Here is a 26,505-nt window from a genome sequence, read left to right as displayed (position 1 = left end):
AATTCCATCTCTTCTCCATTCTTCTTCTCTTTCTTCTTCAAAGTAGTGTTCACGGGTACTGTTCACTCTACTTTGGTGGACTGCTCATTATTAATTCTCTGCTGGTTCAACAACAGATCTGATAGAGGGTTACTCGATCACTGTTTGAAGAAGATTCAGATCACAGTTCTGTTGGGAATTTGGGGTTTTCTCCATTGAAGCTCGATCTGCCTGTTCTTCAAAGTACTGCTGCCGCAACTTCTGAGTTTTACTTCAATTTATTGAATCTGGTTTGGAGCACAGCCTGCAAGCATTATCTTCTCTTCTCATTGCGGAGAAAGAAAAAAAAAACCCATTTATCCTAGAGAGATCTGGGTTTCTTAAAAACTAACCTGAGAAGGAAAGTTTGGTTCTTGATTAAAAACTAACCTGCAACACCAAATGATGATGATGACTCTCTTTGTGAAGTTGGGAAGTAGGGTTTCTTAAAACTAATTCCGGTTTCTTTGATGTTAACAGCCTCAGGTAACTAAAGTGGTTCTGGGTTTGGGGGGGGGGGGGGGGGGGAAGGTTTTTTTGGGGGGGGGGGGGGGGGGGGGGGGGGGGGGGGGGGGGGGGGGGGGGGGGGGGGGGGGGGGGGGGGGTTGTGGGGTGTTTTTTTGGGGGTTTTGGGGGGGGGGGGGGGGGGGGGGGGGGGGGGGGGGGGGGGGGGGGGGGGGGGGGGGGGGGGGGGGGGGGGGGGGGGGGGGGGGGGGGGGGGGGGGGGGGGGGGGGGGGGGGGGGGGGGGGGGGGGGGGGGGGGGGGGGGGGGGGGGGGGGGGGGTTGTGGGTTTTGGGGTTGGGGGGGGGGGGGGGGGATGCCTCATCGCCTAAAGATCAGATTGCACTGCGAGGTCTGCATCCAGAAAATTCCACCGGCAGAAACAGAATGTTCCTGTCCCCTGCAACATTTTTGGGATTGGAGGGGTAAAAATGAAATTAAAATAAATTAAGCGTAATTTGGGGTTTTAGATAAATTGGACCTATCCACGTCATTAATTAATGGCAATTTTTAACAGTTAGGGTACGATTGATATAATCTTTATAAAGTAAGGGAGAGAGTAATCATTTTTGAAAATTTGGGTACTTAATTAATATTAAGCAAACTTCGAGGGGAGGGATGATATTTTCCCATAAATAAATGAGGGATCAGCACACTGGCATTGTGGCTTATTTTTTCCATTGTTAAATATAAAAAATATCCTAATCGGATGGTATCAACAACGGAAGGATTAAACTCCAGTTGATAATAATCAGGAGATCATATGTCGGTCCTGTGGAACGCAGGCTTGGCGTATATGCCGGAAGGAATAGTCTCTCCTTTTTGTATTTACATTTTCAAACTTCCATAGATATCCTCTCAGCGATCGTGAGTTTGTGCTTTCCAATCGGTAACGATCTCTGAGAGATCGAACGCACAGTTGTTGATGGAGCTGCGTGGATAGGGGGGGCTGCTCAATTCGTTTAAGGGAGGGGAAGAAGAAGAGTTTTTGGAGAGAAGGAGAGCGAATTTGGAGTTATGGAGGTTACTAAAGAAGACGATGGAGATCGAAACCAAAGTCAAAATCAGGTGAAGGGAACAACCAAGGGGAAGTCATGCAAGGGATGCCTCTACTATTCTTCTATTCTCAAATCCAAAGCTCGGAATCCTCTCTGTGTCGGCGTTAGCAGAACCCTTCCACAAGGTAACCTCTTCGTTCCCCTTTTCCGTTCTATTCTATTGCTTTACGAAATACTCGTCAGGGTTTTGATTCTGATTTATCTCATTTTTAACACTGAGGTCGAATTGGGGAAAAGATTGAAGCTTGATTTTTCCTGTAATCGTTTTAGATGGCTTTTGTTTTTCGTAAATACTTTGTCAATCTTAAAGCCTAGAAGCCTAGTTTTTTTGTCGTCGTTCTCCCCCAAGTTTTTTTTTCTGATAAAACACGTTACATAGGGATGATGTCATTCTATTTTGGACAAGAACAAATATTCATTCTGCTGATAGGTTTTTGAATTGAAAGATTTTCGCTTCTCATCCTTAGAACTGTTCTTCTTTTCCTATGGAGATCATTTATAGCAAATAGTCACTCATCATAAGAATCACTTATGAGAATCGAAGAAGTGCTTCTAGAATAATCAATTATCAGTCTAGAAAAATGATTGTGATACCAAATAGGCCAGCGTATAGCATCATCAGCAGGCTATGAGGACTGCATGCTAAGTTTCATCATCGTGAGAACCCTTGTGTTGTAGTGTCATGGTACTTTTATGAACTGCTTGCTTCTTGCGCCTGTCGATGCGATTTTCTACTACCTTGAGTCCACCTCACAAAGTTAAATACCATCTGTTTCCAATCATGTTTCCTCAGCACTGCTTTCATCGTCAGCTCAACAATTTTTATTGTTTTACTGAGCTAACATAGTTCCATATTCTTTATCTGATTCTTATTTTTCGATAAAGTCCTTATCAAAACAGTTTTGCCGATTGGGGTTTGCTTTGTGAATCCTGTTCAGCGTTAGCTCTCTCTCTCTCTCTAGGCCATTTTTTCTATTAAATGATTAGCTCCCCATGTCTTTCTTGGCCTTTACTTAGTTCTAGAGCCGTTATGTTGCACTTTGTCAATCATTTCTATTGAAGCATATTCATTTTTGCCCGTTAGAAATTTACCCTAGGCAACTTGTCATCTTTTCAGTTATAAGTGCTGCCATTAAGATTGGTTTTGATTGCTTGGTATACTTTTACATTGACCAACATGGTTCAAAATCAAGCATCTTGAGTGCAATCTCTTTTATAAATCAATTTCCTTCTTTGCCATTTCTTTGTTCATTAGATCTGCGTTCCACCTTGTATTGGTCTGGCTAACACTTACTCAGAAAGAGCCTTTAAAAGGAAATCTGTTGAGAAATATATGGTTTTTCCGCCATGGACCTGATTCAATATTACCTTTTAACAGTCTCTAAGCCATAACTAAGCAGCTTGCTAATTTTAAATGAAATAAGAAAGGGCAAATGTCTTTCAGACTACCAAGAGAGAGTATCTCTAGACTGACACCATATTTGCCACGTCAAAGGGTGATTTGGTAATCTTGATTGTATGAATATCTAGAAAATGGTCTAGATTAGCCACATGTCAAATTTCAGACAGATTCAAACATATGTCCTCCAATATATACACTCATTCCCTTGTATTTTCCGCCTTCCATTTCTTATTGAAAAAGTTGAAATTTCCAATGGATTTTTAAGAGCTTATTTTGTCACTTGGCCAACTCTATTTTGATTGAAGCTTGGCATGTGAGCCAGGACTTTCGGGTCCACTTTCTGCCAAAAAAATCAGCTCTATTCAATCCATAGTTGTCAAGGCTAACCGATGCCTAGGCATCCGGTGATTCCAGTCATCTTGGCCGCCTTGTTCCTAGGCCCCATCCAATGCCTTGATTGCCTAGATATCATGACAACTATGATTCAATCTGCCATGCGGCAGATATTTGTTCCAGTCTAGAGAAACTATGTAGACCTGCTGAACTAGAAAAACTTTGTACTTACGAAAATACTTTTGGTCCTTGACATTTAAGATGCTTTGCTGAAATATGCCTCAATTCTGTGGTTTCCTGTCAAAGTTTTTGCTGCTATTGAATTATTTGTTGTTGGTGTCACTGTGAAATTTGACGTTTGTGGGACTATTTTTTCTATTTCTTTTACTCCATTCCTAAATTGAAGGCTACCCGAGGTTGCTGGAAGATTTACTGAGTTTCTATGTTCATTAACAGTGCCTAACTACATCATGGGAGAATCTAAGACGGAAACTTCCAAAGAGGGTCTCAGTCCTACAGATTTCAAATATGCTTGCGTTGGTTATTCTGTATACCTGGACGGCAAAGATACTCCAACAGATCCACAAAATAAACAGGCTGAATTGCCATTCTGTGTTGGTATTGAGGTTAATATCATTCTGATTATTTCATATTATGATGTGAAAATTCTAATTTTTTTGCTTTCTACAAATGAATTGTTGGCTGTCCAATGACAATCTGTTGTATCTCTTACTATGTGCTGTTTGAATTTCTTGCTATACATAATGCTAGATGTTTTGTTATCTAATCCCCCTCCCCCCCCCCCCCTCCAAAAAAAATAATATAAAATAAATAAAAAACTAGATGTTGTGCTTCTATTTGTGGTGCTTGTTTTATTTTGGCAAATATAAATCTCACATGAGTAATCTTTGTGCAGCTTTTGGTGGACAAAAGAACTTCAACCACGAACCATGCGCCTGCTCATGTTCGCAATAGAGAAGGTAATGAAAATATACATTCTTAATTGCCTATGTGCTCCCTATGCTAACTTTATTGTACTTGGCCTTCCGATGTTTATTTGTTGTGTAGATCATGTATGCTGTTACGAAAATGAACTTTCCTCTTTTATGGTCTGTGATGCTTTATCTCTTTATGTGTGCGTTAGTTTTGTTTTATTTACCTGATTTAACCATACATGTCTACTTGGATTATTCTTGTAACTTTATCTCATTACATTTGCTGTTGTACTTTGCATGCTTTTCCAGTGGTCCAAATCTAGTAAACCCCAAAGATATTATTATTCTTCTAGAGCACCAGCCGCAACCCCACTCCTCCCCCCCCCCCCCCAAGGCAAACAAAAAAAAAAAAAAAAAAAGGAAGAAGAGAAACACTTTGATTTTTTGATTTATGTCCATTTATCAACAAAGGATGATGTTCAGCCACCCTTGGTAGGAGTCGATTTAAATGTACGGAATTTTGCAAAATATGTTGAACAAAACATTAGTGGAAATTAAATGAATATGAAATTTCAGTCAACATGACAGAAATTAAATGCATGAAATTTGTATGGTTTCTGTTGAGATGTTTAGAAAATTCAACTTTTTAAGCCATTTCAATGCATCCATTTTTGTTGAAAACAGTGTTGAAACATGCGGGAAAAAAGTTCAAAATTGCTAAGAAGCCATATTTTACGTGGGGCCTATTTGGACTCTTAGTGCAGCCTTGTTTGGTTAAGCATTAGAACTACTCCCCAAGTATTTTCCATTCTTAATCAGAGTTGAAGAAGTTTGGACCGAGTGCTGGAGGAAAGGTCTTGTAGAGAATGCATCCTAAAGTAGACTGTTTAAGCACGCGTTATCCGATCAGCAGCAGGTGATAGCAAGAAGACAATTTTCTTTTGGGTATCTATTTAGGACTGAATTCAAGCTAATCACGGTGGGGGTAGTTTTACATCTAATTGGTGAAGTTAAAAAGAGTAATGTTGCTCTTGCTGTTGCTGCTGTAGGTGTTTTGTCTTGATATCTTGTTGGGACCTTACACTCTTCTACTTCTCTTTGATTGAATGTAATTTTATTCCTGACTTTTCCTTAAAATAATTTTTATAAAAAGGAGTAGAAAAGGAAGAGCAAGGTTCATGGTTGAGATACTAAAAGGGGGTTTGAAGTGATAAAAAAATAGGGATATAAACAAGGTGAGGGTGGGGAGCACAGTTATAGGTATCGGTATCTGTGGCTATATTGGTCATCACCGATACCATTATAAGATTCGGATCAGGCCTTATTGCGGCCATATTGTGCGTAAATTCAAAATGGAGTCACTTTTTGGCCGGTACTTCCGATACGCTGATATGATAGTGTTACTTGGAACCATGGTGGGGTGAGTTCAAAAGAAGTGTTGGACGTTAGGTCTTATTTTGGGGATGGAGATTGGTTTTGGGTTCAGATTAGGGTTTAGAAACAGAAATTAGAAGTCCGATTTAAGGAAGAAGGGTAATTATATTAGACAGAATTATAGGAAGTAGTATAGAGTATGATTGAAGAATGAGAACAAAAATATATGTGATGGAAAAGAGTTAGATGAGAAGAATGGATGAGACTTCAAATCAAGAATAAAGAAAGAAAGTAGTACCTAGGAACCTCTAGGTTTCAGAGGTTTGTAGACCTTCTGATGCAGGCAGGGATCAAAAGATCCAAATTAGGTCTGCTGTCTGCAGGTATTTTGCCCAAGGATACAATATAGAAAATCTTCCCAGAAGAGTACTTGCGCAGAGAACAGATTTTTAGGGGGAAATTGGAAGAAATCAGTCAAACCAGTTCCAAACTCTAGGAAACTTAAACAAAGGTCCCCGGGTGCTTGCTACATCTCGTTGGACAAGAATATCAATTTCTTTTGGTGCCAGCTTGTGGACATGAGGTGATTGTAATAAGCTTGCTTCATTACTCATGTTTGAGCACTGAGAACCTTTTGGTTGTTAATCTACTACTGTCCTATGATACAAAATAAAAAATTGATTCTTTACTTCTATCTGTACATTTCAAGCTTTGTTGCTGTGTGTTTTCATCAAAACTTCTAAATAGAAAAGTTGTTCTTAGAATACAAGAAAATTTTTGCTTGTGTTTACGATCAAATTATGTTAATGTGTGGACAAACAGGTGAACATGCTTAGCTGCTAATTATTTAAAAGAAAGGTTTTTGAGTTTTTTATGTAGCTTCAAATTGACTAGGTTTCTGTTCCTGTGTAGATGGTCATGTTTTCCCACAACAACGATCCTATAAACCAACACATTCCATTGGGGAGGAGTTTTTGAGCAGGTGTGCCAGCATTTTGATTTGATCGGTTTCTGTTTTCTGTTGTCATCAAATGGGTTACATCATTTTATTAATATGGCATTGCATACAATTTAAGATGCTCAAAACCGAAGCTCTCTTAAAAGTGCAGGTTTACAAGGAATGCGAGCCTGGTGGCTTCGGGTGTGGCCAAGAACCTCTATAGAGCGGGCAATTATGTAAAGGAGAATCTTGATGACATGCTATACCCTTACAAAAGGAGACCCAAATAAGATTGCTGATCTTGCCTTAAAGAGATTGGGGGATCAGCTTTATTGGATCATCTGGGTGAGCGCAATTGTCAATTTGTCATTGCTCATGTTTCTTTATTTTATCATAATGCAAGTAAAAGCAGTATCCGTTTGCCTGGTGAGCCAGACCATTCTGGGCGGTGATATGTTGATTACTATATTTACTTCATGAGATGGAAACTAGAATTTGTTCAAGCAAAAGGAACATCCCTCACTAACATGATTGGGTTTTCAGTAATTTGATTGGCTTTGTCCCCTAATCTATCGTTGCAAAGAAATTAAATAGGTTTTGTAAGCATGATTTGGAAATATAACAGCCAGGTCATAGAACATACAGTCTAGATTGATGAAAATGATTGAATAGTATTAATTTTTTAAACTTTTAATCCTTCAAACATAAACGGTGTACACAGTGCATGAGGCTTCCTCTACAGCGGGGTCTGGGATAGTCATAATGTGCACAGCATTACCCCCCTTTTCACAGAGAGGCTGTGTTCTAGGTCGCAATGGAGCAATCTCACTGTTGCGCTGAGGTCTGCCCTCTTCTTCCAACCACAAACATCTCCAAAACAAACAAAACTATTAATTCTAGAAGCATTTTTAACCATTGCAGATGTAAGATTGCAAGGAAAAAATATGTAATACATACCATAACCATGGACCAATTAATCCATCTGAAGTTTGAATCACAGCTCACATGCCTGAGCTTTAAACAAAACGATGCATGTAACGCTTCATCCCCGACCTTAGACACAATGTTCATGCCCAGACTCCTGCTGATGTTCGTCAATGTAATGCCAAGTGCTAGCTATCTTAGTAGTAAATGGCCTGGTGGCTGGTCCTAGCCCAATAAGGAAAGGGTTTGGTAACGGTGTTTGTTTGTTTGTAACTTTGTATTCCGATTGAGACCGAATTGTACTATTGACCAATTGTTTATAGCTCAATTAGCTTGTTTAAATCCATTTAGCCGGATTAAAACTTGTTTATAATCAGATTGTAGGCTGATTAGCCAATCAGTAAGGATGTCAACGGATATTCGAAAATCTGTATTCGATCCGCATTCGTATCTGTTTAGAGAATCCGAATCTGTTCGAAAACTAATCGAATATGGATATGATAATCTCCTTATCCGATCGATTATTATCCGAGTCATTTAGCAATCAAAAGGTAATAAAATATCTGAAATACATTTTGTTATCTTATTTTTATAATTTTATAAGTTAAGATAATGTGATTCTTTATTCTAGATTTTCTATTGGTTTTATATATATTGTTTTTTGGAATTTGATACATGGAATTACGTATCTATTAAAATAAATACAAGATAAAATTAAAAGTAAAAAATGTAAGAAAATCAAAGATTAAGAAGAAAGGGTAATTGCTGAACTCTCAAATCTCAACCTTTACTCTCATTAAAAAAAAAAGGGTAAAGATGTCAACGGATAGTTAAAAATTCGTATTCGATTCGCGTTCATATCCATTTAGGAGATTCTGTATTAAAAAAATCACTACTTGGAAATTATCTGAATCCGTCCAAAAAAGCGATAGGATATTATCCGAATTCATCTGAATATAATCGAATACGAATATGATAATGCAACTATCCGACAAAATTCAATCCGTTTACATCTTTACCAACCAGTCCATTTTGATAATGGTTTTCCTAATAGCCAACCTGACATATCAAAGCTAGAACCTCTAACATCAGCTCGAACAATATAAGTAACAATGTAATTTATCTTTTCTAGTCTTCCTAATGAATTTTTTATTTTCATCAAAAAAAAATATTATGAACTAGTGGTAATCAACCGACGGACTAGACACGAGTTCAACATGTCTATGCTTACGAGACCCAATTAACTAAAACAATCAAGGGCTCATGTTCTCTGTGCCACAGTGCAGGCTACATCCAGACACATGGGTCTGTCACTCACGGGCCAGGATGGTCATTGCACCCACCCCTATGTGTCTAGGCACAGCCTGCACCATTGGCACAGAGAACATTCTCCCAACAATCAATAATAATATGAGACCTTTATATTGGTGGGGAGTGGGGACTAATTAGACTCAATCGAAACCGACTAACCCGACCAATTGACACCTAATTGGTGTGGGAGAAACATATTGAAACAGGTATCAGCCGGATCCAAAGCCAATACATATAGCCTTTTTTTTTTTTTTTTTTGGTAAAGACCAATACATATAGCCAAAAAATCATAAATAATAAACCTTTTTAGCCAATACCGGTGATAGGTATTGACATCGATACCAATACGGATGGAACCATATTTACACCTAAAAGGCTAAAATGCTAAAACCCAAAACGTCAGGTGGGTTAGCCTCTTTATCAGGACAAAAGTCAGGTGGTTTAGACTCAGGTCAATCTTATCACAAAAAAAAAAAAAAGTTTAGACTTAGGTCAAGCTCCAACCCTCCAATCCAAATTCAACATCTGAAATTAGACATTATTATTTTTGTGTATCGCAAGATCAATGGAGCCATGCCATAGTTTGATTGAATATCGTTTACCCAACTAAATAAATAAATAAATAAAAATCACATGGGATTGCTTGGGGCTACCATTCCAGATTACCAGGTTTCAGACCGTCAATAGTAGCAAGCCGCAGGCCCCCTGGCCGGTTCGCCCTCAAAATTGGAACAGAACACACAATCGCGTCAGCTGAGGAAGGAGAGGAAGGAGAGAAAGTAGAGAACAAATTGTTTTGGGCAAGCAAGGAACCTGCAACTGCAACCAACGCATATCCGCATCCATTGAATGGAAATTATAGTGTGCGGTGTGCCTTCTTAATAATTCTCTTGCGTGGTTTATGCTTATTTCTCGACGGCAGAAATATAAATCCACCTATTTCTGAGAAGGCAACAAGCAAGCGATTGCGGTTGTCCAAGTCGAAAACCAAAATACCAACCCAATTCATTAATTACCCTTTTCCCAGAGATAAAGACGAGAAGGTAGAGCCAGGAGTCCAGGACTCGTGAGAAAGAAAGAGAACCAGTCTTGGCGTTCAATAACGAATGAAATACCTCTTCTTTCCTCATTTTCCTGCCACCACCTTGCTTCCTTCCTTCCTTCCTCTCTCCGTTATTGTTATTCTCGACGTTCAGTAACGAGAAGGTTGTCTTGTCTTGCTTTTCGTCTCGGTTTTCATTTCAATTTTACAAGATCAGAGAGGTGGAACTGAGATTTCTCATTTCTCTGTAGGTTTCTTGGAGCAAAGACTTTTAAGCACGGATTTTTAAGTCGGACAAGGAAAGATAAAAACCTGATTGGATTTGATACAGTGAAGAGGATTCTCGCCGCTGGAGCTGCACTCATTAGGTTGCAATGGTTGTTGGGATTCTGTACTTGGATTTTTTTATCCCTGAACGGTCAATCGTAGATCTTTGAAGCCGATTTGGGGATTCAATCAGTTGGAATGGGAAAGGCTAGGGCTTGAAAATTAATTTTTCCCGGGTGCTTCTTTCCATTTTTTATTTTATTTTTGGTGCGGGGTTAAATTAAAGGTTCCTCCAGCGGCGAGTTACGGATGGCTGCTACTGCGGCTTTTAAGCGGGGTGTGCTCTCCAATTTCAGAAGAGGGTTCCAAGCGTTTAGTCGAGACCTGGTCTACATTGAAGGCCCTGCTTCTTCATCTTCAAGTTCGCTATTCAACAGATTCTATTCTAGGCAGATATCGCAGCTTGTTAAAGCCAATGGCTCCCGAGCCTTTCTTGTAGATACGCTTGCGCTGGTAATCAATCTCTCATCCATATCCCCTTTCCTCTTCTTCTGAATTTGCCCTGGAGAAGATGGCATTGGAGGTCTACAGTTAGGAATGGCTTCCATTGCTCTATGTCCTTTGCTTTTAATTGTTTAAATGCTGTGGAAGCATGCTGTCTCATTTTCAGGTTAGGAGATTGGAAGCACAAGGTGTGCCCTCCAAACAAGCTGAGGCAATAACAGCTGCCATTATTGAAGTTTTGAATGACAGCTTGGAAAATGTCGCTCAGTCCTTTGTCTCCAAAGCAGAGATGGAGAAAGTAAGGGTTTCATTGTTTGCCTCTTGATTTTCTTTCCATTGGCTTTGTTTTGCAATTAATGCCAATATTCATTTTATTCTTCACCATGAACATAAAGGCTGTATCACATAAGGTCTGACCTCCAATTTCTATGTTTATTCATGTAGTCGGTGCTGCTTCAAGAATCCAATTTGTCCAAATTTAAATCCCAAGTACAAAGTTCCCAGGTATTATGCACTGCATCTCTAATCTTCTCCAATTCTAGAGTTATTTATAAGGAAAAGCTTTCAATTATTTCTACCTTGCTGCATTTGAATCTTTTTGTATTATTTAGTATGTTTCTTTAGCATGGAGTTCGTTGATCATGAGCAGCTTGCAGCTATTCCTTTCTTTATTGTTATTAAATGTAGCTCTGTTAATAAAGAAATTTAACTAAACAAACACTCTTATTGGAGGACATTAGTTTTTCCTTTTCATGTTAGCATAAGGCTCATGCAAAATCATCAAACAGAAGGAAGCATATATGTAATATGGTCACTGATGTACATAGGTATTAGATGATGTAATGTTCATATAGCAGATCAATTGCTTAACAGACAAGGGATTGAGCAGCCATCTGTTTGATCTACTACCTTTTCAGTTTTGTTTTGTATCTTAGAATGTATTCACCATAGTTTGTATCCTTTCCACTATAAGACTGGAAATATTAGATCCTACAATCATTTTATGCTATAAGTGGGAACTGCGTGTTGAGGATGACTGAGTTCTGGTTTCCAACCATCTGTTTGCAAGCCACCTTTTGATATAAAAAGATGGTGGACCATCATTTGAATATTCCAAAGCTGTGCTCTAGCTATCACCAACCAACCCATTATATTATACAAAAAAATTTGCATTTGGGTCCACATTTCTTTAGGTAAACAGCTTAGTGCCATGTTGAACGATGATGTGGTAGTTTTGACTGTTAGATATCTAGGAAATGGTCTGGATTGGCACCTTGTCAAATTTCATTCTCTAATTCAGTCATTTACCCTCCTAGGTATGTTCATGCATCCCCCCCCCCTCTCATCCAATCTGTAACATGGCAGAAATTTGTGCCATCCGCCTAAGAAAATGTGAGCGTCTAGGAAGGTGACAACTATGAATTGGCTGCGTCATTCCTTACCTGTTGCTGTATAGGAGTTCAGCTAGCTAAGAATTTTAGCTGATCCACCTACAAATTCTTTTCTTTTTGTATGTACACACACACAAGAAATGACTATTAGGCTAAGGTTTATGTATCAAAAAGGGAAAGATTTAGAGAATGTAAGAAGGATCTTCATAAGGTCTTTTTGACTTAGATAAAGCTTATGATAGAGTCCCTAGAGAGTAAATTTGGTAAGCATTAGAGAAGAAGTGTTTCAAGAAAATATGTGGGCATAGTTAAAGATATGTGTCATAGTTGTCAAGACGACTAGGTGACTCAAGGCATTGGATGGGCGCCTAGGAAGGTGCCCACCTAAGCATTGCCCAGGTGCCCTAGGCGTGCAATATATGACTATATGTAATATAGCAATGATAATTTTATATAGTTACAATTATATGCCACATATCAATGCAATATGATATTATTATGCTAGTAATGACAAAGTATAGGATATAATATAAACATATTCATTAAAAAATATGCTGGAAACAGCCTCTTTGTGAAAGCAGGGGTAAGTCTGCGTACATTATGACCCTCCCAAGATCCCGCAGTGGAGGGAGCCTCGTGCACTGGGTATACCCTTTTATATTCATTAAAAAACAAAGCAATAAACATAAATTAGCGTAAACTCGTGAAGTGTCAACAAGGCGTGTTGTTGCCTTGGACCAGGAAAGAAGCATGGTTGCCTAGCAGTTCCTTGGCGATGTATAAGTCACACCTTGACAACTATGATATGTATAATGCTGTGGTGATTAGTGTAAGAGTTGTGGGGGGTTGGACAGGGTAGTGAATTTCCAATTACAATTGGATTACGTCAAGGATCAACTTTAAGCCAATATTTGTTTGCGCTAATCATGGGTGAGTTGACTAGAGACATACAATTCACCCAAAAAAAAAAGACTTTAAATCCCTTGGGGTGTATGCTTTTTGCTGATGATATTGTTTTAGGTGGATGAAACAAAAACAGGGATAAATGCCAAGTTATAATTATGGAGATCAACTTTGGAATCAAAAGGTTTTAAGATAAGTGGAACAAAAACAAAGTATATGGTGTGTAATTTTAGTAACAACATGACTGAAAATGAGGTGGTGAAATTTGATGATAAGGAGTTACTGCAAAGTGAAAATTTTAGGTACCTAGGTTCAATCATAAATAAAAGAGCAATAGAGGATGATGTTGCACAAAGAATTAAAATAGGATGGATAAAGTGGAGGAATGTGTTTGGAGTGTTGTGTGATCGACATATTCTTTTAAAAATCAAAGGAAAATTTTATAGTACAGTTATAAGACCAACAATGATATATGGAGCTAAATGTTGGGTAATGAAGGAACAACATATATATATATAAACTTAGTGTAGTTGAAATGAGGATGTTGAGTGGTAAAACTAGAAATGATAAAATAAGGAATGAACAAATTAGAGCTAATTAGGAGTAGCTTTGATACATGATAAGTTGCGAGAAAATCGTTTGAGGTGGCATGAACATGTGCAACAGAGACCTTTGAATGCTCCAGTATGGACTACGGAGGCGTGATTTGATTCAGATTGAAGGAGCTAAAAGAGCAAGGGTAAGCCTAAAATAACACTAGGAGAAGTGGTGAGGAAAGACATGCATACCTTAGGACTAGTAACAAGCATGGCTTTTGATAGAGCTGATTGGAGGAAAAGGATCCATGTAGCCAACCCCATTTAGTTGTAATAAGGCTGGGTTGAGTTGAGTTGTATCAAGAAGGGAAATAAATAAATAAATAGAAATGAGTGTAGATCAGAGCTACTTGTAAGAGGTGTTTGGTAATTTGAGAATGTAATAAAAGTGCTTTAGTGCATGAAAGATTATGGGAGGTAGATCAATTGGAAGTGTGCATCCCGAGGGGCTAGATCTGAAAAATCTTACATGTGTACTCTTAGTTATATAATTATATTAAATGCATGATATAACAAATATTGTAATTTAGGAACTTGTATGCATATCCAACTTGGCAAAGAACTTGTAATATGGTGATGCTAATTCATATTTTTTCAAGTACATCGAACAGAACTTTGATTGAGAGGAACAAGGAGGGTGGAAGAGGATATTAACGAGTATACTTCATTTTGTATGTGTAGGATCTACCTAATCAAAATCTAGTTATTGAATCATCAAGTTCATCAGTGTTTTATGGATTTTCACAAACATTATTATGAGGATTGGACAAAGACTGTGTTTGATCAATTCTGTTATTGCCTCCAGCAAAGCTAACAGCTCTTGCATAACGTTGAAAGAATACTGTTCCATGGTCAAGGGGTCTGAGCAACCATCATATTCCCTTATTCTATCAGAGCATGAATGAGAGGGTATATGGTATAACTATGTCTGGAGTGGAAAGGGCTTTATTTACAAATCTTATTTGGTGCCATTGGAAAACATCTTGGACTCCTTACCTGCTGTCCCTCTTTCTACCTTACTCAAAGTACCCTCATTTTATCTTACTCCTTAAAATTACTTCTTATATATTAGGGGAAAATATAATAGGGGAAAATATAAAAGGGGATGGTTCAATTTTCTTACCCCTGTCTCCAGAAGGACCATCGAACCGATGGGCAGCCTTATCCCAAAATGAATTTATGATGCTTCAGCGATATTCTTGTTTCTGAGTGTGGAACAAAGAAAAAGTACCTTAATATTCCTGAAAACATCTGTTTCATAAAAAAAATATATTACATAAAACTAGCTTTAAAAGGTATACCAATAAAAAGAGAATAGAATATTTACCGAATTCCAATACAAAGAAATTGACAAACAACTTATTTAAATTCATTGGATGTTATTTTCTAACAAGTGGCTGTATTTTGGTCCATCATAGTTGCCACCTATGAAGGACACCACCCCCATTATATGATTGGATTTTATTCATATACATTTCCAAATATGCTTCCTTGTAATGTACAATATTCTAAAAATAGGAAAAAAATGGAAAATAGAGATAATTTCTACAAAGCAGATTTTTTATGGGGAAGTATCTTTCCATTAAAATAAATGGAGCCTAAGGCTACAATTGATATAATGGAAATATTTTACAAGAATGGTCTTTGAAGTGGCACAAAACTGTGTAGGCTTGAGGAAACCAGAAATTTATTTTCCTGAAATGCATTATAAAAATTTGAAAAATAACTTTGATTTTATATTCTGGATTTTGTTTCCAGCAAAGAGTGGTCTTGGTCAATGATACTGTTGCCACCCAGAGGGCAACACCCCCGTCATATGGCTGGATCCTTTTAATGTCCATTGCCCAAATAAGGTTCCTTTTATGTAGATTTTTTTTAAAAACATAAAAAAGACAAATCTCGAAGAAAATAATTTTTTAATAAAAGTTGGTTTTCTGGGATTTTCCCCTCCTTGACACAAGTGGAGCTTGAATGATTTAAATCTCTCAATACCAAAGGGATGGATGATCCCAACTGATGTGGTTAAGAGTGGCAATTATGTCAAGGAGATAACCAGGTTGCTCCATTTTGACCTGGTGGTTGCGGGTTAGATCTGGAAACAGCCTCTCCATGAAGTGGGGGTGAGGTGCGTACATATCTGCCCCTCCTCGGACCCCGCAGTGGCGGGAGCCTTGTGCACTGGGTACGCCCTTTATATAACCCATTCTTTTAATGTCTTATGAAGGTGATTTGATGTGAGCCATTGTCTTTTGATTCTCTTCCTCACAAATTCTAAATATTTCCAAGCATATTGCCTATTCAATTATGTCTGCAAGAGACGTTCAAAACCATGTCTATTGTCAAACTCAGCCTCACATTTAAAATTGTCAAAGTCTAGGCAATAGCTGGACTGGACCATACTGCAAGACGATTTTGGCCTAAATGCCCCATTATGATGATTCTATAATATGCTATGAGTAGCCTGGGGCCAATCGGTATTCATTTGTTCTTGGCCAATTCTGGAAAAAATGTTTTATTTTCTGAAGGTCAGTGTTTCTAATGCAGGAACACCATTTCTCTTTATTGCAACGCGAGACTGAAAAACTCCGGAGTGATATAGAGAAGATGCGCAGTGAACTGAGGTCTGGTTCAGTAGAATTTTCCTTCAAAGTGATTTCTGCTTGATAATACATGACATTCTTTGCTTTTTCATATTCATTGTGCAAACTTTCATTGTTTTTTGGCTCAGGTATGAGATTGATAAGGTAACTGCTGGGCAGCGTTTGGATTTGAATCTTGAAAGAGGGTGAGGAAATTATAAGTTAAAACAATCTTTCTTTTGTGGGAATTGCATGATGGGATTTGTGTTCTGTTTTCTTGAGGAGATGCGCTCTTCATAAATTTCTTCTTTTATTGGAATTCATAGATGATATTTACCAACAAATGCAGGCGTATACGTGATGAACTGGCCAATCAAAATGCAGAAACCTCAAATTTAACTAATAAGCTTGACAGGGTGAGATTTATAAATGTTTTTGATAAATGTAATTGAGTTATGATTTATGTGCAGGATTAATTCTTGTTTAAAATCTTATTTACAGGAAATTCATGCATTGAGGGCCCACCTTGAAGCATCAAAATATGATGTCATAAAGTACTGCATAGGTACTCTTGTCTCCATCTCTGCTGTTGGACTTGCTGTTATTCGTATTCTGATGTGACGATATGGTTATGCAATTAAAGGTGACTCTAGAGAAAGAAATTCTAGTATGTTCATCTTTCCCTCCAACGAAATTGCATGCTGAAAATTTTTAAAATTCAGCTGCTTCAGTTGGAAATTGTGGCCCAAGAGAACATTCCATATATGTATCCAGACTGAATATTAATTTTTGCGTTCTCCTTGGGTAGTTCCTTTTGCTTTTACACATATTTTCTTGTTCTGTTCATTCCACTTGGAAGAAGAACAAAATTAATAGATACTGGATGTGCCTTTATTCATTTTTACTTTCTCAATTTGTGGATACCTGAGGGAAGCCAGAATAGTAGCTTTAAACATAAAAATAGAAGATCGATACACTGAGGAAGATGCAAATAGTTATGGTACAGATAAATTAACCAGTAGTGACCTCTCTAAATATTGTTTATTACTTTTTTGTGGGTGTTGTGTGTGTGGAGGGGAGGGAGGGTTAAGGAATAGTGGAAAACTAGAGTTGATCTGATTGCTGACCACAACATTCTGTCAAAACTAGAGAGTTGATCTGATTAACATTTCTGGGCATTCAATGAAACTACATTGGTACAAAATGGTTTTCTGGATTTAAAAAAAAAAAAAACTTTTCTTCAATGCAAAATTTTTTTTTAAGACGGGCACATTTGGAGTAGTTCTTCAACCGGCATTTATTTCTGTTAGACCACTGAATATCTGGGGAATGGTCTCAACTGGCCATTTTCAAATTTCAAGCTCCAGTTTAATCATATACCCTCCTCCCAAGAGTTGGCATTTTCCCTTAATATTTTTCAGCCGCTTATGTATTGGCACGCACCTTCTATAATCCTTATTTGAACACTGTTTTACTACTTGACAACTCTAATAGGACTGTACTTGACATGTGAGCATGGGATCCTGGGCCTGCCACATGGCAGAATCAGGTGCCCATCTAGCAAAGCCCTCCAGACAAACCCTCAGAACATGCTTCATGTAGAAATTCACTCCCTCAGTCCCTTGGTTTAGTTGTGACCTGATTAGTTTTATATGTGGTGAGCTTTCTGACTTGCAAAACACAACTTATATTGGTCACCTGTTGACTAATATAAGGCTATATTGCTTAGCAGATTGGTAGCAAACTGAATAGTATGGTCCATACAACATTTAAAGTTGGTGATTTGGAAGTGTAGAATATATGGAACAAAATTGATGAGAAAGAAATGTTACCTTCTGCCTTGGCAATCGACATTAATTAGATAATGTTTCTGTGGACTATAATGTACAGAGGTTGCCAAGGAATTCAGGAGATGCACCTCACCTCAAGGCTACTGGGGCTTCTCCCAGGGTATACAAAATTTAAAAGTGGGTCTAAGGTTGATGAAGAGGTGCATTTCCTTACTGGTTTGGATGAGGAGGCTTCTGAAACTGTCTGTGGAGTTCAGAACTGGGTTTGCCTTAAATCTAATGGTCCTAGGTATTTTACATCTTGAATCAAAAGGATGTGATTATCAGAGTGCTCTCCTTCTTGAGATTATTGAATCTGCCAATCCCTGAGTACTCTTTCTCATTTAAGTCATACATTATGGAAGAGGATAGAAAGTTCATTCTCCTATTGGGAAAATGATTGAAGAACATTGCACATTGTACAGAAGAGTCAAATATTAATTAGAATCTAAAATGATATCCAAACTCCAATTATGTCTGCATGTATATGTAGGTAAACAGGGACGTCGGCCATTCAACCATAGATAAGCTTTTATCAGATCACCTGATATGAACTTTAGGAGACACATCTCTAGTAGTGAGCAGTGGCTGTTTCTGAAATTTTTTTCAAGTAGTAGAATTAGGACTAACACAGCTCTATATCTGGAAAGTTTTTCTTTCCAAACTGCTGTACATCAACAGTTATCAAGATCAATTCAGGAATGGCATAGATTGATCTTATATAGTAGAGTGCTGATAATCCTGCAAAATTAGCTGCTGACCCCATGCCAAGGTTATCCCTGTTTACACCTCTGATCATCCAGGATCACTTGTGGTTGGTTGATTCAGATCAGGATTGGTGGAGGAGTTCAGAGTTCAAAACAATCCCTGGATACCAAATTTTAAATCTTTGCTCCATGGAATCTGTAACAGTAACTCTCCAAAATGAGGGGGATAGCCTATCCTAATCATAATCCTAATCCTATTGGAGATGATTCGAATTTTAGTCATTGCATTGCTCGAAAGGTTAATAATTCCTGTAAATAGCGATAGGCCCCAGGCCCAAGGTACCAGCTCTGAAACACGGTCCCTCCAATGGAGAAGTTTCAACTCCAGGGTGGGCCAGATTGGCAATGGAAAATTATCTGCGACATTTTCTGCCTGCTTCATTTCCCAAAGTGCCTCTAAATGGGGTTTTGGACACCACCTAGGCAGTGTGGTCGGGCAGGGGTAGGGTGGTCATTTTTGCCACCCTTATTTGAGGAACTTGAAGAAAGTGACTTGCCCAGGAAATGGAGCAGATAATGATCTGATTGCAATGTCCTAATTAACAAGGATATGGACTAGGTGGAGGAGGGACACAGGATTTTAAAACCTAGAATCGGGATCTTGATCGGTCCTGGCTGGATCAATCAAGATTGGTAAGGAATCGATCCAAATATACACTAACCTTAGTTTTGAAAGGGGATTATGGACAGCCCCAGAATTTTAAAACCCTCAAGAATCTTGGAAAAAGGAGGGTAAGGATTTTAAATTCGAAATCGGGGATTGAATCAATTGGAATCAGTCCTAAAAACCCTAGAATCGGCATTGGGATCAGTCATTACAATTTTAATCCAAATAGACTGATTCTGTTTTTTTGTTTTTTTTTTTTGGTGGTAATGAATAGACTGATTCGGCCAACCTGGTTCCGATCAAACATTGGAGGAGGGGGAGAGTCAAAAATATAGAAAAGGACAGGCCCGGGTATCCAAAGCATTTTCCTCATGTTATGTAATAATAGTAATAATATTAGCATCAAAATGTTATGTAATAATATAATATTATATTATAGGAAAAATGTTGAGCACGCCGGTTATGTCTGTGTCTCTCTTCCTCCATCGTAATGACTCCACTGCTCTTAGATTTGAAAATTCTGAAGAAATAAACGGTATAAATTGTGGGACTAATCAAGTTTTTATTAATTAAAATATTAATATTTAATGTATTAATTATAAATTTATGTCATATTAAACACTTTTTAGAAAAATACAAATTATGTTTTTAAAAAGAACCGTTTATTACATTAAAAGAAATATCAAACACGTTTTAAACATTTCCTAATTTTTTAGGTGTTTCTTTTGCCGTATAATTGAGAACAACTTGAAAAACGACAAAAAACAAAAAAGACAAACAAACAGCGTTTAAACATATTTTTAACTAATAAAAATGATCATCTCTACAAGCTTGAACCGACCTTCCTCGGTAACAATGTCACTTCATGCCCCGGCGGCCCGGCTCCTACCGATGTTTGTCAATGTAGTGCCAAGGTGTTACCAATCTTATCACTCTTGCAACATGCTTGAAAGGAGAAAAACAATTACCAAAGAACATTCCAAAGGGCATGGAATTGACCCCCCTCACCCCCAAAAAAAGAACTAAAAATGGAGGGGTATCTTTGCGAGAGGATAAGAAAGAGCATGAACACAAACTGACCAGTTAGTAAATGGCCCGGTGTTAGGCCTAGCCCGATTATTGAAAGAGTTAGTAATTGTGTTTGGTTGTTTAATAGGCACCCAATCGAGAACAAATGACACTGCTAATCTACCTTCCCCAGAAACCCTAACCTGCACCTTGTTGTCGATTTCTTCCAGCACATCTTCCTTTGTTAAAACTTAACATAACCTTCACTGGAAGACGCTCCAATATCAACTTACTCTAATCCTACCATCAAACCCTAGGTCCCTTCAAACCCTAACCTTAATTTCACAATTTTCACCTATTTTGACCAAGCCAAATCCTGGTTATTGGCTTCTAGTTGGTCTCCTACCAATCTAGAACTACATTAGAACTTGTGCCTACCACCAGATTTAGTTGCAGATCTGAAATCCTCTTCTCCATGTATTGATTGGGCTATGATTGGATGATTTCAAGAGGCCTAAATGTTGCAAAGGCCTTGCTTGAAATTTCGGGTTGACAGACACTCTTTCAATTGAGATATTCCACTTGAACCAGATCTAGTTCCATGGTTTTCTACCACCTCTGTTTGCCAAAGGTTGAAGAAGACTCCCTAAGGCCATCATTCACACTATCCTTGCATCAAACATGTCACAACTTCTTCGCAATCCAACCATTCTTATACTTCTTCCCCCTCCCCCCAAAAAAAAAGTGCTTATGTTTTGTTCCATCCTTGTTCCTTCACTCCTTGCAAATCTTAGTACGTTCACCACGTCTTACTCTTGAGGGTTTGCTACAAAACAAGATTCGTATATATTACCATAAATTAAGAGTTAACTAATAAAACCAAGGTCCATCACGTTGACCCTGTGAATGAGTAAAAATTGCCATCATATCTTAGAATAAAAGAGAGGGCCGATGGGAGCATGCATGGAAGCATCAACAAGGGTGGGATTTCTACCTTTTATGGGGCGAGGTGGTCATTTTATGTCCCTCCGTATCTAAATTTATGGCCAAACTGCCTTTTAAGGTTCTTATGGTTACAAATAGATTAACCCTATATAAATATGGGGAAAAAGAACTTTGTCCAGGAGTTTGGCCTAGAGATGTAAACGTATCAAATTCGGTCGGATAGTGTTGTTAGAAATCTGAACAAAAAGGAGAGGACAGAAAGAAGGCCTGAGTCGAACGAAATCGTTCTGTCCTTAAGACAATTTGCACCCTCCTAATCCCGCAAAGGGTTGCAAGCAAACTCCGCCTCTCAAGATAAATCAGCGGATCGTATATCGGTTGTAGGGACAGTAACACTGTGAAGCTATCAGAGATTTTTTGATCATCTGGACTGAGAGAATTCGTGGCCCATTTATAGGCCCACAAGGCCTGTTCGGATGGGTCACACCCATTGGCTCATATGGCTTGACCTGACAGGTCATGACTATTGGGCTAGGCTCCCTTGGCTGTTCGTGTGGGCTGCAACTCTTGGGGTCAATGTTAAACCAAGGGTTGCACTCCCTCTTTGATCAGCCACCGATCCAATGGTCGGATCGATCCTAAGCACCCTTTGATCAGACACCGCCGATCCCGAAAAAATTAAGGCGACATATCGCGATGATGCGCACGCGGCGGCAAAGTGCGCCATCAAAGCACCACATTGCGCCTCACGCACGCGCACGCGCAAGACGCATACGCGCTCGGACGGGTACCGCCCTAGCTCGCAAGTGCACCGTATAATCTCTTCTAGCATTACATGTGATAATAATAACTACTTACTACTAACACATATAAACCCAATGAGCTTTCCTTTCATAGCCGATGTGGGACTAAAAGTCCACATCAATATTTTGAAAAATTCCAACAATTTCCCCCAATTTTTTAAAATAATTGAGCCTCAGTCAATAAACTCTCTGTACTTCTAAATCATACTTACATAAAGGTGTCTTTCGACTTGAACCTTTATGTTGTCAAAATACATTAGTACTTGTCAAAAACGAAGTAGCCGTAGCCTTGAACTTAGAATTTTATAGCGACAAATCTAATATACTAGACGTATGACTTACTTGAACATAGTTTCAATAACACCCGCACATTTATGGCCTTGTGCTTTTATCTTAGGTTTTCATAAGTGCCTTAGAGACAAGCTTTGAATCTCGCAGAAGCGGCCCCACTTCCTGCACTTATATAGGTGAATCTAATAAAATGCAATTGTATGATTTGCATTTCCTATAAGGCATAGACTCATTGAAGGACTGATCCTACCCTCTGTCGGTTTCTCCATACAAATATGCACTACCTTGAGATGTCAAGAGATCTTATCTCTACTAGTTGAGTGCATAATCGGTTATTACTACAAGTGTTTTCCATTGAACTAGTTGACTAGATGTTGGTCTAGTGTCTAGTTGGTTTTCACTTGCAGGTTACCTCTCATTTAAAAGCTTTAAACCCATCTCCCTGGAAGTCTTCCATACCACATCCCTACCCAGGCCTTTTGTAAAGGGATCAGCCAAATTTTCCTTTGACTTTACATAACTAATAGTCACAACTCCTTTGATGAGTTGTTCTCTTACATAGCTATGTCTTAAACTGATATGCCTTGACTTTCCATTGTAGACTTTATTATAAGCCCTTGATAATGTTGCTTCATTATCACAAGATATTGATATAGCAGGTATTGGCTTAGGCCACAGAGGAATCTCTGTTTAGAGGTCCCTAAGCCATTCTGCTTCCTTTACTGCCATTGCTAAAGCGATAAATTCAGACTCCATAGTGGAGTGTGAAACTACAGTCTGTTTCTTGGATCCCCAAGAAATTGATCCTTCACCCAAGGTAAATATCCAACCACTTGTGGACTTTGATTCATCGGATCTTGTGATCCAATTAGCATCTGTGTATCCTTCTAGTACTGTGAAAAAATCTTTATAACTTAATGCATAATTCATTGTGCCCTTTAAGTACTTAAGTACTCTAGAAACCGCATTCTAATGAATTTGTCCAGGGTTATGAGTAAACCTACTCAAAACACCAATCGCAAAAGCTATATCAGACGAGTGCATCGCATGGCATACATTAAGCTGCCAATGATACTAGCGTATTCCAATTGAGATATACAATTTCCTTCATTAAAAATTAATCTAATAGAATGATCATATGGGGTAGCAACTGGTGTACAGTCCTCATGATTGAATTTCTTTAATATTTTCTTTATGTAATAAGACTGTGTTAAAGAAATACAATCAGAGGATCTAACAATTTTGATTTTCAAAATTATATTTGCTTCACCCATATCTTTCATATCAAAACACGAAGATAGGAAAGCCTTTGTCTCCAAAACAGTGCTTGTATTAGTACCAAAGATTAACATATCATCAACATATAAATATATTATAACACCATGTCCATTCTTGAATTTAGAATAAACACATTTATCAGATTCATTTATTCTAAATCCATTTGCTACAACCTTTTGGTCAAATTTATCATGCCATTGCTTAGGAGCTTGTTTTAGACCATATAAAGATTTGACTAGTTTACAAACCTTACTTTCCTGGCCTTTCAAAATAAACCCTTCAGGTTGTTCCATGTAAACTTTTCTTCTAAATCTCCATTTAGAAAAGCAGTTTTAACATCCATTTGGTGTATAACAAGTTTATTAATCGATGCTAAAGCAATTAACAATCTAACTGTACTAATTCTAGCAACAGGAGCATATGTATCGAAATAATCAATGCCTTCTTTTTGCTTAAAGCCCTTTGCTACAAGCCTAGCTTTAAACTTATCAATGGTTCCATCAGCTTTAAGCTTTCGCTTAAAAATCCACTTACAACCAATAGATTTAAATCCAGGAGGTAAATCTGTTAAAACCCATGTTTTATTACCCATGAGAGAATCTATTTCATCATTTATAGCTTCTTGCCAAAAAGCAGAATCTTGAGAATTCATGGCTTCTCGAAAAGTCAATGGATCATGTTCAACATTATACACACAAGAATATGTAACTTCATTTCTGTTTCCTTCTACCAAGAATTGATAGAAATCTGGATCAAAGGATTTTTCCACTCTAACTCTTTTACTTCTTCTAAGTTCAACACTCTCATTATTCTCAGAATTTGATTGAACAATATCTTGATCCTCCTTGTTTGTATTTTCATTCTTCCGTTTCCTAGAGAATGAATCCTCAAAGAACTCAGCATCTCTAGATTCTAAAATTATATTTTGGCTAACGGTCTTTGTAGATTTCATCGTTAGAAATCTATAGGCCTTGCTATGTTGGGCATAGCCAATGAAAATATATTCAATTACCTTTTCACCTAATTTAGGTCTTTTAGGATCAGTTAATCTTACCAATGCTCTACATCCCCATACTTTGAAATATCCAAGAGAAGGTTTTCTCTTCATCCAATATTCATAGGGAGTGATATTAGTCCTTTTATGGGGTATACGGTTAACTATATAACAAGCAGTCATTAATGCTTCCCCCCATAAATTCTTTGGTAAGTCAGAAGTAAGTAAAAGTGTATTCACCATTTCTGTTAGAGTCCTATTTTTCCTTTCTGCTACTCCATTCTGTTGAGGACTATAGGGTGCCGTTGTTTGATGGATAATTCCATAAACTTCACAAAAATCATCAGTGGAGAAGTATTCCCTTCCCCTATCAGTTCGTAAGATTATAATCTTACGATCCAATTGGTTTTCCACTTCGACTTTGTAGATTTTGAATTTCTCCAAAGCCTCATCTTTAGTCCTTAACAGATATACATATGTGTATTTTGAACAGTCATCTATAAATGTGATGAAATATCTTTTACCACCTCTAGTTAGAATACCTTCTAACTCACACAAATCAGAATGTACTAATTCTAAGAGTTGTGTATTCCTTTCTACTTTCTTAAAAGGTTTCCTAGCAATTTTAGACTTGATGCATATAGAACATTTGTCATGACTAGAACATGTGCATTCTGGTAATAAACCTAATTTAACCATATTTCTCATGCACTTATAATTAACATGCCCAAGTCTAGAATGCCATGTATCAAAAGTAGAAATAATGTAAGCAGAAGATGAGTTTTCATTAATCATATTAAATTTATACATCCCATTCGATGCATATCCTTTCCCAACATAAACTCCCCCTTTGGACACTATGATGTTCCCTGACTCAAACAGGATTTTAAATCCATGTTTGTCAAGCAAGCTTACAGACATTAAGTTCTTCCTAATATCAGGAACATGAAGTACATCATTCAAAGTAAGCTTTTTCCCGGATGTGAGATTCAGAACCACTGTGCCTTTACCTATGACCTTAGCAGTTGAAGAATTTTTCATAAAGAGATCTTGTCCATCTGCTATAGGTTCATAAACTTTGAACAAATTTTTGTTCTTGGCAACATGTTTGGTTGCACCGGAATCGATCCACCATTCCTCATCATCACCCACTGCATATACCTCAGATATCATAGCAGCCCAGTCATCATTGTCAACCATGTTGGCTTGGTCCTTTTGTTGCTTCTCCTTGATATAAACTCTGCACTGTTTCTTGAAATGATCGGCTTTTCCGCATTTCCAGCAAGCCGCTTTGGGGTTAATAAATGTACCATTTTTCTTCTCAGAAACAGTGCCTTTCCCATCATACTTTCTCTTCTTGCCCTTAGAAGATGCATTTTCTATGACATGAGCCTTTGGAGATTTTTCCTCCAATTCAAGTTTATCCAGTTTGCGAGAATTCTCTTCAACTTGGATATACTTAATCAACTCTTGCATAGTCATTGCATCCTTCTTCTGTTTCAACTCTTTCCGACAATCTTTCCAAGCAAAAGGTAACTTTGAAATAATAGATGACACTTGGAAAGATTCGTCAAGAGAATGGCCCTCAGAGATGATTTGATTCATGAGACCTTGCAACTCATAGGTTTGTGAAATAATAGACTTATCTCCTACCATCCTGTAATCAAACAACTTACTTATAAGAAACTTCTTGTTGCCAGCATCCTCAATTTTGTACTTTTTATCGAGATCCTCCCATAGTTCTCTCGACGTGCTGTCTGCAAATTTGGGCTCATACACATCATAAAGTGTGTTTGATAACCCATTGAGGATGTAGCCCTTGCACATGAAGTCGTCTTGCTCCCACTTCTGGCGCTGCTGTATCTGCACCGGTGTCTCTCCACTTGAAGCTTCTGCAGTGGTGT

At 38.0% G+C, this 26,505-nt stretch overlaps 2 protein-coding genes across 2 annotated transcripts; both read left to right on the top strand.

Moving 5' to 3' along the window:
* Positions 1-1,514: 1,514 nt before the first annotated feature.
* LOC122657524 lies at positions 1,515-6,936 on the top strand. The gene is made up of 5 exons (XM_043852249.1): positions 1,515-1,703; positions 3,770-3,939; positions 4,230-4,293; positions 6,535-6,604; positions 6,732-6,936. Exons 1-5 carry the CDS (start codon positions 1,538-1,540, stop codon positions 6,850-6,852), a joined length of 591 nt encoding a protein of 196 aa, XP_043708184.1. The 5' UTR covers positions 1,515-1,537; the 3' UTR covers positions 6,853-6,936.
* A 3,479-nt stretch (positions 6,937-10,415) lies between these two features.
* LOC122658172 (protein FMP32, mitochondrial-like) lies at positions 10,416-16,906 on the top strand. Its single transcript, XM_043853081.1, has 7 exons — positions 10,416-10,619; positions 10,777-10,908; positions 11,055-11,114; positions 16,045-16,121; positions 16,229-16,285; positions 16,429-16,495; positions 16,581-16,906. Exons 1-7 carry the CDS (start codon positions 10,416-10,418, stop codon positions 16,698-16,700), a joined length of 717 nt encoding a protein of 238 aa, XP_043709016.1. The 3' UTR covers positions 16,701-16,906.
* The last annotated feature ends 9,599 nt before the right edge of the window (positions 16,907-26,505 follow it).

This window comes from Telopea speciosissima, chromosome 4, assembly GCF_018873765.1.
Source record: "Telopea speciosissima isolate NSW1024214 ecotype Mountain lineage chromosome 4, Tspe_v1, whole genome shotgun sequence".
Taxonomy (NCBI): domain Eukaryota; kingdom Viridiplantae; phylum Streptophyta; class Magnoliopsida; order Proteales; family Proteaceae; genus Telopea; species Telopea speciosissima.
Note: the sequence above shows the minus strand (reverse complement) of the source record. Positions and strands in the feature narration are given on the sequence as shown.